At 43.7% G+C, this 18,785-nt stretch overlaps 1 protein-coding gene across 1 annotated transcript in view; it reads right to left on the bottom strand.

Moving 5' to 3' along the window:
- Nucleotides 1–18,785, bottom strand: part of CCDC7 (coiled-coil domain containing 7) — a 340,456-nt gene that overhangs the window by 108,621 nt on the left and 213,050 nt on the right. Inside the window, 1 exon segment of the mRNA XM_043538840.1 lies at nt 775–894. Coding sequence (XP_043394775.1) covers nt 775–894 — 120 coding nt within the window.

Here is an 18,785-nt window from a genome sequence, read left to right as displayed (position 1 = left end):
TAGTTGGACAGCCCCCAACCTGAAGCAATTAACTTAGGCTTGAATAGAGACTGGGAGTGGATGGGTCATTACACAAAGTAAACTATTTCCCCATGTTTATCCCCCACCCCCCACTGTTCCTCAGACATTCTTGTCAACTCCTGGAAATGGCCCACCTTGATTATCACTACAAAAAGCTCCCCCCCTCTGCCCCCGCTCTCCTGCTGGTAATAGCTCACCTTAAGTGATCACTCTCGTTACAGTGTGTATGGTAACACCCATTGTTTCATGTTCTCTGTGTATATAAATCTCCCCACTGTATTTTCCACTGAATGCATCCGATGAAGTGAGCTGTAGCTCACAAAAGCTTATGCTCAAATAAATTTGTTAGTCTCAAAGTGCCACAAATACTCCTTTTCTTTAAATGATGACAAGTACTTAGAACAAACCTGTTTCCACTTAAAGCATTCAGAATGGCAAACAAGCTATGTATGATATTTTTTGCCAGTGTGAGATCAGCACTTTCCTTTAATATGTGCTCCCTACTACATATGGAAAATAACACAGATGTTGTCTTGAAATTTCTTAGCAATCTATAAGAGGTATTCAAATGGAGAACTCCCAGAACTAATTTTTGATTAATAGATCTTAATGTTAATAAAGGCCTAATCCTGTATCCCTAACTCAGGCTGAATGCCTGAGTATGACTCAATGAATCCGCACCTAGCCACACAAAGCTGCTACCGAGTTTTATTCAGGTAAAGAAGTAGGATCAAGCCGTAACTCTCTACTTACCATTCATACTGCTTGGTTGGCTAGCAGCAAGAGCCTGTGCTTGTTGCAGATCTTTCAAATTTGATTTCAGACTTGTAAGAAGCAGTCTTCCCTTTTCTGCTAGCTCATTTATATCTTTCTCTATAAAGGTGGAACAGTTCAGTCATCAATAGAAAGTGAATTTAAATGTTTCCTTTTCAATCTGAATGACATGAAATAAGACTATTGAACTGAAAAGTGGTCACCGTATATCAACAATAACTGATCTAAAGGTATGTCCACACTGCAATCAGAGATGTGATTGCAGCACATGTAGACAAACCTACATTAGCTTTCATCTAACTAGCACTAGTACCACTAGCAGTGAAGCATGGGATTCAATGTAAGCTGTACAAGTCACCTAGGACCCTTGGTACTTACTTGTATAGTACTTGATAGCACACTAAAGTCCTTCCTGCTGTGGCTTCACTGCTATTTGTACATGCTATCTAAAGCTTGCTTGGTTATCTATACATGCTGCAATCACACCTCTGACTGCAGTGTAGACATATCCTAAATAGTCTACCTATCTACAATACAATTATATCTATTAACAGTAGGGAGAGGAGGAAACTGAAAAGTAAACTCCACTGATAATGAGCATTCCAAATTGTTATTGAGGCAGGCTTAGGGTCTGACAAACTTCCAATGGTTTACAATAGGGAAAGCTCTTCTGTAAGAAGCAATAGGAAGTTTGTTGGCCCAAGACCACTATGAGAGAGGACAAGTGAAGCATTTGTGCCAACAAGGAGCATTCAATATTCATGGAGCAAAGCTTAAAAAAATAATGAGATTGGCTTACAAATCACATTATAATACAATAATCACATCATTTTTCATCTGCCTTCTGATATTGGAATGTTTCTGGAGAAGCTGTCCATCCCCAATTTGTGTGTGATCATTTCACATTCAATATTTAAGCTTAAATGGACAAGCGAAAATGTGACCCTCCATACTAGGTCTCAGACCTCAGTCCACTGGGCTTGTAAGCACTAGGCAGCCCCAACCTGCCACTCAGTAGCCTGCTAACAGGTGCTAGAACAGCAGCTGAACTCTTAACAGAGAACTCCAGTCCTGAGATTTGACTGGTGGAACCATGGGGGTCCTGATTGTTCCACAGCCTCTACTTAAGCCAAGCACAGGAACACGATGTTGTCCACACCACTGGGTTCTCTCTGCTCAGGACTGCTTCTTCTACAATACCTGTTCCTACTGGTCTCCTGGTAACCTGAGCCTGCCTGCCTCCTGACACTTGACTCCTGGTTTACCCTCCGGCCTGTCTCTGACCTCCTGGTATGTGACCTAGCCTTACTCCTGTTCTGATCACTAGGTAAGACTACCCACATCCTGGTCATGACACTGGCTACTTGGAGAAGGGAGCCCGCTTACCCTCTTATAAGCTGTAGAGTAGGGGTGCTTCCATGCTCTCCATCCCCCTCTTCTATTTCTCTCCAACCTTCTTCCAGTTCCCCGCATCTTTATGTCAGTCCAGCCAAGTCTTCTGCCCCACACACATTCTCGCTATATACTCCTCATAGTTTGTCTCAAATCGACCACACAATGTTTGTCATCTTTCTTCTCAGCATACTACCCTTCACATTCTCCCTTTTGGCACTTCTTTTACTCTATTCCCCCCCCACACACACACACACACACTCAGTTTCCCTTCAGATCCCACATTCCCTGGTCACACAATGTCCTTGTTTTCCCCTGAATTCAGGTGCCCTCTGGCCCTCAAACTTCGCCCAACCTGGAGCAGCAAAGCAGCAGCAGCTGAGGAGAACAGGATCATCCTCTCCCTGGCTAGAGGCACCAGAGAGAAGTAAAGTTTTAAAGCCATTTCCCAGTTGTGAGGTAGGAGCATTGATAGCCATGGAATAATGGGAGCTTCAAGCAGAGGTGGAATTGATTGGATAGGCTTGTGAGGATTCAGCCTGGAGGAAGTGGGACAGTTGAGCTGAGTTCTAATGGCACTGCTGTTCTGAGCAGTAGCAATCACAGTTACATGACAGAGAAGGTAGTGGGTTGCTATTAGAAAGGTAGTGTGTTTAAATATGGCACACACTAAATTGATTTATAAGTGGCTGACAGGTCTCAAAATGTAATTATACAGCGGAGAGCATCATAAAATGGGTGTGGAATTGTATTGTGGATTGGTAGACTATTTAGGATAGGTCTACATGACAGTCAGAGGTGTGATTGCAGCATGTATAGATAACCAAGCAAGCTTTAGCTAGCATGTACAAATATCTGATCCTGCAGGGATCAGTTCTCAGAACTACGCTATTTAACATTTTTATCAATGACCTGGAAAAAAAACATAAAATCATCATTGATAAAGTTTGCAGATGATACAAAAATTGACAAAGTGGTAAATAAGGAAGAGGACAGATCACTGATATTGACTAATCTGGATCTGTTGATAACCTGGGCACAAACAATGTGTTTTAAAACAGGCATATGCAAATATATACGTAGGAGCAAAGAATGTAGACCAAGTTTATACAACGGAAGACCTGATCCTGGGAAGTAGTGACTCAAAAAAAAATGATTTGGGGGTCATGGTGGATAGTCAGCTGAGCATGAGCTCCCAGTATGATGCTGTGGCCAAAATGGCTAATGCAATCCTTGGATGCGTAAATAGGGGAATCTCAAATAGAAGTAGAAAGGTTATATAAAGTCTGTATTTGGCACTAGTGTGACCACCACTGGCATGCTTTTTCCAGTTTGTATGTGCACCATTCAAGAAAATAGATAAATCTGAGAGGTTCGGAGAAGAGCCACGAGACTGATTAAATGATTGGAAAACATGCCTTAGACTGAGAAACTCAAAGAGCTCAATCTATTTAGCTTAACAAAGAGAAAGTTAAGGGTGTGACTTGATTACAGTCTAGATTCTCCATCAGTAGCAATTTTAAAATCAAGATGAGATGTTCTAAAAGCTCTTGTTCAAACAGGAATTATTTTGGGGGCGTTCTATGACCTGTGTTATGCAGGAGGTCACAGTGGTCCTTTCTGACCTTAGAATCTATGACTCTCTCATAAGTACAAACTTGGAACAGTATCAACTTTCTTTTAGTATATCCATATTTACGGTGTTAGTGGGCAAGATGTTTTGCTATGGCCAAGATCTACCCAGCAGAATGCTGGTAGGATACCAGAGGAAGGAGCTGTCAGGGAAACCACCAGCTCAATACTAGCTCTGCACAAGGACTAGTGCAGAATAAGGTAGTCTCTGAGCTAGTTTCCTCCTACAACATACAGATCAACCCACAACATATTCTCTTAAATTACTCTACTGAAATAAGCAACTCATTTACACTAACTCACATCTAAACTATCAAACAACTTGGTGGGTATCTTCTCCTATGATAGTGTTTACTCCTTTGTAGATTTGTGGCTGTCTGCCAAAAACATACACAGTAGCTGCCCCTCCTTAGATTTCTCCTCCACGAACAAACCACACACTGTTCACTCTACTATGGGTCTCTCTTCCTTGCACAGGGCCCCCAGCCTAGCAAAATAGTCCTGCTAGACAAGATCATACAAAGACTAGATCCTGTTGAATTCAAGTCATAACTGATGAGAGAGACCAGATTGAGCCAGACTAACCCACAACACTGGGCAGTTCCAAAACCATACCCAAGAACAATGCAGAATGTATCCATTATGTTCTATGACTATAAACAAAGTTATTTACCTGTAATTTTGCAATATCTCCAGGATTCTCAATTCTGCCTTTGTGCTCATTCACATAAAGTCAGAGAAACACACATTTGAGTCTTTTATCCCTTCGCTGCAGGTACAGTGTGGTCTAGGCTCCCTACAAATGGTCCTCACTTTCGGGGGGGGGGGGGGGGCGGACAGTTACTTACCTGTGCAGTAACTGCTGTTCTTCAAATGATTGCACATATACACACTCACTGCTCTAAGTCAGAGACTTTTTCTAGGAGTATCATTGTGGGGAGTGCATGAGCCCAGTATGACTTCGATACAAGACAGGGATACTGAGTCCCTCTCAATTCATTTTCACTGCCTGTTGTGCAAGTTGGAGCGCTCCATATTTCTTCGAGTTCCAGTTCTCTCAGTTAGCAATTTTTCAACTTATTGTAAATAGTTAGACTATAATGTTAATAGATAAGTATAGGTAGGTATTAAGTTTTAGTTTCCTTTTTAAAGGGGATCCTCCTTTTTTACTTTGTTCCTGGTGTTGTCTCTGCCATTAGCTATGCAGAAGTCTCTAAGATTTAAACAATGTCTGACCTGGTAGGCAGCAATGCCCTTTAATGATGGGCATTCCCACTGCCTGTTTTGATATGGTGATGCACATTTAAAGGAGAAACACAATATTTGAAGTCCTTCCTGTCCAAGGCATGCAAATTCTGGCAGATATACCTGAGGGAACACTTTCTAGAAAAGACAATGCATCCCTGTTCTGAGTTGGGCTATGTTGCACGTGAAGGAACAGAACACTCTTCAACAAAGATTGCCCCACCAGCTTCTTCTGCCTCTTCAAAAAAAAGGCTCATGGAGGGGAGAGCTCGCTCACCTCATCTCCAGGTCTTCTTCAAAATTGCCCAAGACGTCTTCTACTCTAGTTGAGAAGAATGAGTTGAGACCCCTGAAGGGTACCTCATCCCTCGGAAGACTCTACCCATCATAGCTCAGACAGACACGGAAAGTCCTCCAGTAGAAAAGCAATAGTGCAGCTCATGGAGCGCCACTCCCTGGTACCACATGAGGTAGTGCCATTTACTCCAGTAGTGACATCATCTGCACTGTTCAGAGCAACATCTTCTGTATCATCCACTGCAGTACCATCAAAAACTGACTTTGTTGACGCTGATAACTTTTCCCTTGTTGACTCTGGTACCGTCGATCCCAATGGCATCATCTTCAGCTGTGTGTGTATGGCTGCTTTCTCTTACAGGCATTTCTGATGGCCAAAGACCTGCTATGCCTGCCTATGCCATCTCTCCTTCAGCACACAGCACTGATACAGAGTACATAAAATCTGACCTGGGTGCCACAACAGCTCTGGCATCAGTACTACCATCAGAACCACCTCCAGCTACTACTTACTCAGGGCTGTGCACCTTCAAAAACCACACCATGACACTGACCAGTACTGCTCTGCCTTTTCAGGAAGAGTACTACTTTTTCTCTTCTGAATTACGCAGTGGTAAATAAGGCTCCCTCTCTAGATCCTTCAGATCTTGGGCTCTGTCTCCTTCTGCATTAGAGACACTCCTTTAGGACACGTGCTTGCGGACAAGAGATCCACACCCAGGGATTAAACTCCATGGGGTTCTCCTATGCAATATGGGCACTATGGCTACACTATGGCCATACTGGGCTCCCTGCATTGTTCCTTGTGACCCAAGATCTATGTTGGTACCTCACTCCAAATCTAAATCTCCTTCACCTGTGGCCACGAGGAAGGAAACCTTAACTCCTCTAATACCCAAATAGTTTTCCAGTCTAGAGCCACTGGACAAGGAGGTGCAAGATGACATGTATCAGGCCCCAGTTCATATTTCTTCATCTGATGAGTTGACTGCTCCTGAGATGCCCTCACCCAACCCAGAGGACTTTATGACCTTCCAGGACTTGATGTGGAGAGTGGCATCAACCCTGATGATTCAGGCTCAGACATTGCAGGAAAATCCACACAAACTCCTCTGCATTTTTCAGACAGCAGCACCAGGAAGAGTGGTGCCTCCTATCAAAGAAGCATTGCTTGACACAGTCAAATTACTTTGGCAAACCCCAGCCTCCCTTGTGCCCATCTCAAAGAGGACAGATCAAAATTATCAAGTTCCCTCTCAGTGGTTTGAGCAACATTTTTTAAACCCTGCGCCAGGGTCCCTCATCATGACTGCTGCGAATGAACTTACATGGTGCACTAACTTTCCTGGTGTTACCAATTTAAGACAAAGTTAATGGCAGAGATGGCAGGAAACTTTTTAGAGTGCTCCCCTATATGAACATAACACAATTCTCTGGGTATACTCCAGGGTGAACTGAGCATATCTCATCAGTGTGAATGGCTTCTCATATATACAAAATGATAGTTACATTGACTATTAAAAAGCTGATTTAGAAAGCTTCACAGGTTTGAGAGAGAATTTACATTTTTGGTTCAAAACTTAGATTCATAGAAGCCCACTGAATCACCAGTGAATTCATAATTTTTGTTAACTAAGTTGTTTACTTCACACTCATGATTGAGTTTGTATTTTCTTATTTGGCCTGCTGCTTGTGTTTGTGTAGATTTGCCTTTACACTTGCTGCCAAGATCCTTCTTTGCTTATTTAGTACATGTATGCTACTACAGAAAGATGACATTTTTAGTGTGTTCAATAGGAAAAAAAAGTCTTTGTTCTCTTTAATAGGTAATAAACAAGTTATTTAATTGAGAAAAGTTTTTGAATTTCTCCAGTAACTACACTAAATACACTTTTATAATAACTACGGAAAATTGCCTAAAGGGTAATTTAGATTATAAAATTAAACCACTTCATAGAAACCATTATCGTCTATAAAGGGAAAATATTCTATATATTTTAAGAATTATCTAAATATATCTTGAAAAATAAAATGAAAAATCTCCTTCCTGTTCATATTTTTACCTTTTTTGTTCAAATGGCATCTGCTGCAGCAGAAAATGAGCAGAAGTAGTCCAATGCAGTATATTGGGTCAGTAAAATCCTGAGACTGGAAATACTTATTAACTAAATGACGCCCAGCTTTTAAAACAAACCTGTTACCTTTCAAGTATAGACAGTGAAAATCACCGTGCCTAAGAAATCCTTTTTCCAGTTTGTGGCCAGCACTCTTTTTTAGGACATAATCACACCCACAACTGAGAAATGGAAGAGGTATTGCCTTGCTGAGATTACATGAGGTATCCAGAGGGGTAATTCCAAGAACTGATTTTTGATGAATTGATCTTCATGTTCGTGAACGCCTTATCTTGCACACCTTACTCACCCAAAACTCCTGTTGAGAATGGCTCAGTGAATTTTCACACACAACTGCTACTGAGTTATATCTGAGTAAAGAATGTAGGTCAAGCCTTAACTCTGTACTTACCACTGATAGTGACTGGTTGGCTAGCAGCAAAAGCCTGTGCTTGTTGCAGATCTGTAAGCAAAAGCCTTTCTGTGTCCAATAGGTCAGGTACTTGCCTCTCTACAAAGACAGAAATATTTCATTATCACCCTTCGTTGATGTCAAACTGAAAAGTGATTACTGTATATCTGCAGTATTGATAGTAAATAATCTATTAGTTTGTAGTACAATTATAACTTTTACGGGTAGGAAAAGGAGGAAACCGACAGGTAAACTCCATTCAGAACCAGCATTCCAAACTATTATTAAGGCAGCCTCAGCACTGACAAATTTCCCATGGTTTACTAAAGGCAATGCTCTTCTGTGAAAAGCCATAGGAAGTTTATTGGCCCAAGACCACTATTATGAGTTTGGGAAGGGGGAGGTGTGCATGGAGATGTGTGGGACTTGCCATAGGAGAAATGAAGGAGGACAAGTGAAGCAGTATTGCCAACAAGCTGCATGGATTCATGGAGCAGAGCTCCACAAAATTTTGAGATTGGCTTAAAAACCATATTAAAATATAATAAATAAATCACATTGTTTTTCATCTGCCTTCTGATGATGGAATATTTCAAGAAACACTGTCCATCCCCAGTTTGTGTGTGATCATTTGAGATTCAATATTTAAGCTTAAATGTATAAGCCTCCACACCAGCTGCTCGGAGCTGCTTTCATTCTTGTAAGCTATGGTGTAGAGGTGCTTTCATTCTCTCTATTTCCCTCCTCTATCACTCTCCCTCTTAATTCTTTCTTTTCTTTCCACTCCTGCCACATTTACTACCTCACATATTCTCCACAGTCTGTATCATTCTTTTCAATATAGGTCTTTATGCTGCTATCATCACCCTAGTATCAGAATTTTTCACTCCCACAGGGGGAGCATCCATGGGATTTGAACTCTGGCACTGTAAACTAGAGTCATACTATTAGGACATTTGACCAGCTCCATTAAAGAGTTCAAATGTACCTTAATTAACAACAAGAGAGACATCGCTGAAAGATGGGTACAGCTACTCAACCACCCCTTTATTATCAATACACAGATGCAAGAGGAACTAACCCAGCACCCCACATGTAGATATCACCCAATTACCTACTGTTGAGGAATGCAAAAAGTTACCAAACAAATGAAGTTAGGTAAATCACCAGGCAAAGACAGTATACCAGCTGAAATCTATAAATTTACGGCCTCAAAACTGTCAATTATCTAGATGAACTTATCAAGAATATCTGAGAAAATTCCTCAGAATTTCAAAGATGCAATCATAGTTGCACAATACAGAAATAAAGGCAACAAATCTGACTATGGCAACAACCTGGGGATCTTCCTGATATCTGTAGGTGATAAAATCCTTGCTTGTATTTTACACAATTGACTTGTTGAAATAGTATCAGAGAAGATTCGACCAGATACCCAATGTGGATTTAGATCAGGTCAGCATACCACAGAGATTATTTTTGTTGTGAGACAGTGTGAAGGGCCAGCCACCCCCACACAAACCCTAGAGGGATTAAGGTGGCTAGTTGGGCCAATTAACTCCCCAGGCTGCACCTGGAGGAGGAGCCAGGGAGCATGGATTAATTAGATGAGGCTCAGCTAGACAGGAACAAGGGCCTGTATAAAGCCCAGGAGCTGAGCACAGCTAGGGGCTGCAGGGAAGTGGTCTGAAGTCACTTCCTGGGAGATGTGTTTGGCACTATAGAGCAGGAGTTCCCAAATTTGGTTCATGGCTTGTTCAGGGTAAGCCCCTGGTGGGCCATGAGACACTTTGTTTACCTGAGCATCTGTAGGTACGGCTGCTCGCAGCTCCCAGTGGCCGCAGTTTGTCATTCCTGGCCAATGGGAGCTATGGGAAGCTGCAAACAAGCTGCAAGCCAAGTTTGGGAACCCCTGCTATAGAGGATAGTTTACAGTTACCCCCTGCCAGGAAGGGGTTTGGGCTGGCAACCCCAGAGAAGTGGGAGAGCTGGAAAGGCTCAGGAGAAAAGCAGCAAGATATAGGATAGGGCACACCTTAGCAACTGAAGAGAGGGCCCCCGAGCTGGAACCCGGAGTAGACGGGGGGCCTGGGTTCCCCCTGGGGAAGTGACATAGACTGGGCAGTGGACAGCAGACTGTCTGGGACAGTTCATGCTGAAGACTTTATATCCCAGAAGAGGGAAGCATGCATAATGAGCTGGTCAGAGGCCAAGTTGTGAAGAAGGAGTTCTTGGAGTTGCAGAGAAAGGTTGAGAGCCTGCCAGAGGAGCACACAGCACTTGGAAGAAGCTAATCCCCAGAGTGGCCAGGAGGCAGCACCAGTGTTCCCTCTAATTTTTCCCACCCATGTGCGAAATGAATTTTATTTGCTGGGCTCCGGCTAGGGGTCCAGGCTCTGGGGTAGGGCCAGGGATGAGGGGTTTGGGGTGCAGGCTTTCCTGGGGCTATGGCAGGGAGAGAGGACTCCCCTCAGCTCTCTCTCCCTGCAGCAACACCTGGGCTGGGGGGAGGGGCGCCTCTCCCCGCAGTGGCAGCTCTGGGGCCATGGGAGAGGCACCTCTCCCACTGCCGTGACAGGTCCAGTCCGGGGCTGGGTTGAGGCCATGGGAGAGGCACCTCTCCCCCCAGCTGCAGATGGAGCGGAGCTGAGCTGGGTTGGGTTGGGGGAGAGGAATCTCTCCCCGCCGCAGCTCTGAGCGCCTGCGCAATGCTTAAATAGGCTGGCCATGCAGCTTAGAGGGAACTTAGAGCATCACCCCTAGTGGTGAGTGGACACCATGAGAGAGAGATTCAGGAAAAATGCATTCATCAAAATGGAACTGATTGTTATCTTCACTGATCTTAAAAAAAGCATTTGACACTGAATAGAAATGGCCCCTGGAAAATTCTAGAAAAGTTTGGCTGCCCCATCAAATTAGGTAACGTTATATGTTAATTACACAAAGATGTGACTGAGTAATCTCAGATGGTGACCTCAAACTCATCCCCATATATAATAGGATGAAACAAGGTTCCATTCTGGCACTGGTCCTCTTTGATCTCTTCTTTGTAGCCATTCTGAATTACACAGCTGACAACCTTCAAAAGGGCATCTACATAAGGTATAGAACTACTGAGGAATTTTCAATCTCCAGATGTTTACTGAAAATACAAAAGTTCTTGAGGAACTCATGTGAAACCCTTTTTGCAGATGATTGTGGTCTACTTAGTCATAGCAAAAGTGACCTACACCTTGTCCTTGACAGGTTATCAGAGGAAACTTACTGTTTGGACTCCCTGTCAGCCTGGAAAAAAATGAAGCCCCATCAACCACAACCACTGAGCCAAACATTACCATTGATGGTATAAACTAAAGAACATCAATCACTTAACATATCATGACAGTACCATCTCAAGTGATGGTTTCCTGGATCAAAAAAATATATTGGACATAATACGAAGGCAACCCAAGCTTTTGATGACCTCACCATAAGATACTCAAACACCATACCATACTGTCAACAAAACTGATGATATACAGTGCAGCTGTGATAGCATTCCTTTTTATGGGTGTGAAGCATGGACAGTTTACCACAGACACATCAAGCAACTTGAAAAATATCACACGCATTGCCTTCACTTTATTCCGAAGGCCCACTGGCAAGACAAGTGTCAAACATTACCATCCTTGAAGGAGCAAAAACAACCAGCATCAAGGCAATGATTATAAAAGCTCAGCTTAGATGGACAGGTCATGTTATCAACATGGAAGATGATACCCTCCTGAAAAAAGTACTCTATGGTGAGCTGAACTTCAGAAAGCAAAGGAGGACAGTCAATATAAACACTTCAAATGTGAAAAACTGACTGAAAACAGGACCAAGCATCATACCAAGTTTTCACTGTGAGTCCATATGTTCCTGTGTGACACCTGCTTGCAAGGAGCAAGGCCATGAACAGATGTCACAAAAGAACACATGAGGCCATGATATCATGGTCAGCTATGACAAACAGCCATAGTATCTGAACTCTCCCCCACATGCTCCCCCATAGTCTGTTTCCAACCTATATGACTATTCCTCAAAATACTTATTCTGCCCCTCTTGTTACCCTCTACCCCCTCAGTCTTCTTTTAGTCCCTCACATTCCCAGCTTACAGAATAAGTTTCCTCTCTATATTCCAACATTCCCCTACTTCTCTTCTTTGGCTCCCTGTTGCTTTCCACATCCCTCCAGCCAGGAGGAACAACCTCTGTCTCTCCAGGAGGAGCAGTGAGGAATAAGTGAAGTTCCAAATGCACCTCTGCTTAGCTAGGAAGAGCATGGACAGCCACAGAGGAATGGGAGGCTCAGACGGGTAGAAATGGTGGGAGGGAAAGCTGATATCGCAGCTTGCAAGGGGTGGGTCAGCTAACTTGATCTCTAGGAGCAGTCTTGCTCTGAGCTGAGGCCGGCTCAGCTAGATGACAATGAAGTTTGTGGATGACCAATACGGAAGTAGTGTCTCTATTTGCCTTCCATAGCCACCAGGAAGAAAACATGCACATTTTCTGGGGTTAATAGATCCTCAGTTCAGACTCCAGTGAACCAGACTGTTTGTTATGGCCAACATCATCTGCTGCAGTGTGTTTTGGGGTAGGGAGGGATTTGGTGCAACTTCCAGATTCTTTTCCAGCTCTGCACAAGCCCCTGGATAGGACGAAAGAATCTTGAAGCAAGTTCTCTTCCACAATGTCCAGATCACCTAGAACACTTCCTCCTCATTCACTCCACATGAATAAGTAATGTCCTAATATATTCCCACACCTACCTTTACTACCAAACAGCCATATGGATCTCTTCTACACTGAGTACATAAAAGCAGAATGAGAAAACCACACAGGTGGAAGAAAGATCATTTATATTTTTGTTTCACAAATTAATGAAATTTCATGGAATCCCCAAAGAACTTGCCATTTCTTGCTAATTGTACATATAGGTTATTAAGTCAGTATTCACCGTCAGGTCTGTATTTTCCTACTTGGCCTGCTGCAGGAGCTTGTGCTTGCTGCAGGTCATGTAGATTTGCTTTGAGACTTGCAGCCATCATCCTTCTTTGCTCTCTTGGCTCATATTCTTTGCTCTCTACAGAAAGAGGAAAATTTTAATGCATTAAATAGCAAAAACATTTCATAGGCTTTCCTGGAAACATGAAATAGTCCAGATAATCAACATTGAAAAGTGGCTTTTGCATTTCTGTAACAAATATAGTAAGAGGAAGTTACTCACCTTGTGCTGTAATGATGGTTCTTCAAGATGTATGTCCCTATGGGTGCTCCACTGTAGGTGTATGTGCGCCGCTGCACCTCTAATGGGAGATTTTTGGTAGCAGTGTCCGTTGAGCCCATGCATGTGCCCGTGCATGTGGTCTGCCTTGAGGGTCTTTAGCAATGCAAGGGTGAACCCCCCTCACCTCCTTCTCTGCTGCAGAGCCCTATAGAGAACTCCGAAGTAGAGGGGAGGAGGGCGGTTGTGGAGCACCCATAGGGACACACATTTTGAAGAACCATGGTTACTGCACAAGGTGAGTAACTTCCTCTTCTTGTTCAAGTAGTGCACCTATGTGTGCTCCACTCTAGGTGACTCCCGAGCAGTATCCACCACTGGGGGCTGGAACTTCGGAGTGAAATCTTTTACTACAGAGAGTACTGTGGAGTCAAAGATGGTGTCCGCGGCCAAATCTTCAGTGATCGCATAATGTTCTGCAGAAGTATGGGCAGAGGCCCAACTCATTGCTCTATAGAGTGCTGAGATGGGGTATCCCTACAGAATGTGATTGAGGTAAAAACTGATCTCGTGGAGTGCATATGGACTCTGGATGAAAGCAAGTTGCGCCCTTTATAAGTAATTAATGCAACTAGAGACCCATTTGGATAGTCTTTGAGCTGATATCAGAGAGCTTTTGGATCTTTCTGTGGACAAAAGGAAGAGTTTAGGGGATTTTCTGAAGTCCTTAGTCCTGTCCAAGTAGAATGCTAATGTCCTTCTAATATCTAGCATATGCACAATTATCTCCCAGTTGTCACAATGTGGTTTTGGGAAAAAACAGGGAGACGAATCTGTTGATTCATATGGAAAGTGCAGAGAAAGTAGGGAGAAACTTGGGATATGGCCTTAGAATTACCTTGTCTTTTAGAAAAAAAAAAAAAAAAAAAAGGCTGTGAAGGATGGATGTGCCATCAGGGCCGCTATTTCTCCTATGTGCCTAACTGAGGTGATGGCAATTAGAAATGCTGTCTTCATGGACAGGTGTAAGAGAGAACAAGTTGCCCTGGACTCAGAGGGAGGTCTAGTCAAAGCCCTGAGAACTAGGTTAAAGTCCCAGGCTGGAGCGGGTGGTGTCACATACAGGAATAGATTCCCAATGCCCTTAAAGAATCTACGAATTAGTGGGTGAACAAACACCAAGTGGGAAGCCGTTTTCACAGCGAGATGTACCTTAAGGGAGCTGAGTGAGAGTTTAAAATATAATGCAAAATCAGAGGAAGGAAAGAGGAGGTTGGGTCTGTGTGTTTGGAATAACACAAACTTGGAATCGTTTCCATTGTGTAGATAAGTATGTTGAGTGGTCAACTTTTGGTTGTCTTGCAACACAGCTTTCAGCTTGTCAGAGCATTCTGCCTCTAAGCCTTGGAACTAAGAAGGAGCCAAGTCTGGAGGTGGAGGACCCGTAGGTTGGGGTGAAGGGTCAGCCCATTGTTTTGAGAAAGTGGGTGAAGAATAAGCTGAGGAGAAACAGGAGGCCATATTGCCATCTGTGTCAGGTAAGGGAGCCAGACTTGCCATGGTCAAGAGGGGCAAGCAGAATAACTCTCGCTTTGTCTCATTGAATTTTCAACAGAATCTTGGATAGAGTAGGAAACTGGGAAAAGACATACAAGTGGGCCCTGTCCCATAGGAAGATGAGGGCAACTGCCAGTGAATGTTTCTCCAGGCCGGCCCTGGAGCAGTAACAAGGACCTTTCTTGTTCTGTTAAGTAGCAAAGAATTCCATAGTCAGGGTTCCCCAAAGGGCGGATATATTTTGAAGCACCTCTGAATTCAGTACACACTCATTGTCATGAGAAAATTGCAACTGAGCCTGTTGGTTGTGATGTTCTGTATACTTGGTAGATAGACAGCTGAGATGAGCACATTGTGATGGGTGCATCAATTCCAAAGTTTAAGTGCTGTCTTATAGAGGGTGGGAGATCTGGCAGCCCTTTGGCGGTTTATACAAAAAATACAGGTCACATTAAGTCCACCATGACCTTTGTGTGTTGTTTTTGATGAAAGGCAGAAAGTGTGCACAGGCACTCCTGACAGCCCTTAGCCCCAAAAGAGTGATATGGAAGGTCATTTCTGTGTAAGGCCATTTGTCCTGAATCTTGTGGTTGTGTCGGTGATCTCCCCAGTGTATTAGGGAGACGTCCCCGCGTGGTGAATCTGGGTAGCGAGAGGAACGCTCTACGTTGTACTGCATCAAGGTTGGTGCTGATAAAGTCTCGTCACTGTACCGGGGTTAGTATGCTGCTACAATGAAGAGAACCTTGGTGAATACCCTTTGTGGAGCACTCTGTACTGAAAATTATCCTGCCCCAAAGGTAAGCAGTAGGAAATCTCCTGTACGATGGCTGTATTGAGATATGGAAGTAGGCACCCTGTAGGTTCAGAGCTAAAAATCAATCTCCTTGCTTTAGAGCTGGTCCTAACTGCTGTGAAGTTGAGAAAGGTGACTTCTGAGTGGCATGACCGGTGTATAGATAGCAGCTGATGTTGTAAGGTATCATTGTTCAGGTCCTCGACCAGCTCATCAAAAGTGCTTATAAGAGGCAGTTTAAGAGGTCATGGACTGGGGTGCAGACTGTTCCCACTTTTGAGCTCTGGTCCTCTTAACCTGTGGCTCATAACCGCACTGAGATGGTGGGTATTGAGAAGATTGTGACCTGTGGTGTGGTTGAGAGGTATATCTTCTCTTCTGTCCCACAGTGTAGATTCCTACAGAGTGTAACGTGATCCGAGAATCCTTCAGGAATTGGAGAGAAAATCTGTCTTCTCCGCAAAGAGTTTGGCCCTTCAAACTGGAAGTCGGTAGCTCTTTAGGCAATCTAGAGAGGTGTAGAACAAAAACAACACAACCCACCTCAGTACCACTGTCATGGAGACTGGGAGGGCAGCTGTAACAGCTACATCCAGTGCTGTCTCTAGGATCAGTATGGCTATTAACTGACCATCTCTAAGAATGGTCTGAATCTGTTCTTTTTGTGTTTCCAGTAATGTTCCAGAAACACACTGAGTTTCCCATATTTCATAAAATTATATTTGGCCATAAACAGTAATGTTGTCGATGAAATTAGGGGGGGAGGGATAACTCAGTGGTTTGAGCATTGGCCTGCTAAACCCAGGGTTGTGAGTTCAATCCTTGAGGGGGCCATTTAGGGATCTGGGGCAAAAATTGGGAATTGGTCCTGCTTTGAGCAGGGGGTTGGACTAGATGACCTCCTGAGGTCCCTTCCAACCCTGATATTCTATGAATACACCATCTTGCCAAGCATGTTCATATGGAGTTGACTTGGCATTATGTTCTTGCTTTGTGCATTAACCACATCCACTATGATGGAGTTGGGTTGCGGATGTTGAAAAAGTCTGCCTCTTTGGGTAAAGATGGGGGGGGTTGGTTTTTGTTTGTTTTGTTTTTACACTCTGTTGCTGGTTGCTAAGATGGAGGCTGGTGGTGTCTGCCAGATGACTTTGGTAGGATCTAGAATCACTTCATTAATTGGGAGGACAATTCTAGATGAGAAGGTGGTGTGTAGAATTTCCACCAACTTGTGATGTGTATCTGCAGCTCGTCTGCCACCGTCTTGGTAAGATCCAGAAAATTCTTAAAATCTTCACCTAGTGATGAGGGGTGGGCAGCACAGCCTCATCTGGGAGAGATGAGGAGAAGTGTGCTGGAAGGGTAGCTTCCTCTTCAGGTTCTTTTTCCTGTTCTGAAAAAGCTTCCTCCTGCCCTGGCTCAGGTGCTCTGGACAGCCAGGCTGTAGCAAACCATCTGGTGAACTCTCCCTGAGAGACACCGGAGATGGTCGCTGTGACAGACTGGATCACAGAAACCCCCTTGGGACTGCCAACTGATGTGCCGACACTACCTCTGAGCCCGTTTTCCCTGGCACCTTGGGACTTCAGTGCCCTGTCTGGTTTGAGCCAGACATGCTAGCCTGCTACAAACACAGACCCAAGTCTGAACAACGTCCCCCAAACGCTGCAGGCTTAACTGAAAACAGCTTAAGAAGTGTTTCTGTCTCCAGCACTCAGGTACCCAGCTCCCAATGGGGTCCAAACCCCAAATAAAAATTTATACAGGGTAAAACAGATTATACAGGGTAAACCCATAAATTGTTTGCCCTCTATAACACTGATAGAGAGATATGGATAGCTGTCTGTCCCCCCTCCCCAACCAGGTATTAATACATACTCTGGGTTAATTAAAAAGTAAAAAGTGATTTTATTAAATACAGAAAGTAGGATTTAAGTGGTTCCAAGTAATAACAGACAGAACAAAGTGAATTACCAATCAAAATAAAATAAAACACGCAAGTCTAAATCTAATACAGAAAGAAAGTGATTATAGATGAAATCTCACCCTCAGTGATGTTCCAATAAGTTTCTTTTACAGACTAGCCTCCTTCAAGTCTGGGTCTAGCAATCACTCACACCCCTGAAGGAGGCTAGTCTGTAAAAGAAACTTATTGAAACATCTCTGAGGGTGATGTTCTCTCCTATCCAGAATCCACCTTCAAGATGGAGTTTTGGACTCATATTGGCAAGTCAGGTGTCCATGCATGACTGAGTTCCTTACAAGCCAGGCCACATTCCCAGGAAAGATCAGATGTGGATTGGCATCTCAAAATTCATTGTTCACTTATGTGTTTCTTGATTGGGCACTTACAGAGAATAGTCTTTTCTCAGGAAGCCGACCAACTGCTTCACTGAGGCTACTTAAAATTAAACAAATACATAGCCAATATTCATAAATTCGAATACAAAAATGATACATGCATACAAATAGGATGAATATATCCAGTAGATCATAACCTTTGCAGAGATATGTTACATGGCATATCTGGCGTAAAACATATTCCAGTTATGTCATATTTACTTTCATAAGCATATTTCCATAAAGCATTATGGGGTGCAAGGTCACAGTCACGACATGTGTGTGTACATTGCCCAAGAGTTACAATATGGCCTTGTGGGAGAGAGGGAGGAAGCGGGCATGGGCGGTGGGCTTACCTCAGGGTAGGGTGACCAGACAGCAAATGTGAACAATCAGGGAAAGGGCTGGGGGGTAATAGGAGCCTATATAAGAAAAAAAAAACCAAAAATCGGGACTGTCCCTATAAAATAGGGACATCTGGTCACCCTATCTCAGGGGGCCCATACCACGATTATAGGTTGGCTTGATGGAATTGGGGAGGACCCTTGTAGTGTGACAGTGGGCCACAATAAGGTCCAGGGAAATGATCTCCTCCTGGCCAGTGTCAGATTCGTCAGTGGGTAAGGGTGGAGCTGACTGGGGTATTGGCAGTATACAGCCCAGTGCCAAGAGTGATTCTGGCTGCTGGGATGTGCTCAATACTGGGGTCCTGGTACCAAGTAATGGGGATTGCAGTTCTTCCCCAACCATCAGGTCTCCAGGGTACCAGAGCTCATGCAGTACCATGCGTTCATTTGGTATCACAAAGGGCGTCTGTGGTACGTTGTCAGTACCGATAGTTGGGCAGAGCACTCCCTAAATGAGAGTTTTGTTGTGCCCAATACAGAAAGTTTGTTGGTGCCACTATTTGAGAGATGGTACAGTAATTGTTTTTCCCTGGGTACTGAGGCCACAGGTCTC

This window comes from Chelonia mydas, chromosome 2 (assembly GCF_015237465.2).
Source record: "Chelonia mydas isolate rCheMyd1 chromosome 2, rCheMyd1.pri.v2, whole genome shotgun sequence".
Lineage (NCBI taxonomy): Eukaryota > Metazoa > Chordata > Testudines > Cheloniidae > Chelonia > Chelonia mydas.
Note: the sequence above shows the minus strand (reverse complement) of the source record. Positions and strands in the feature narration are given on the sequence as shown.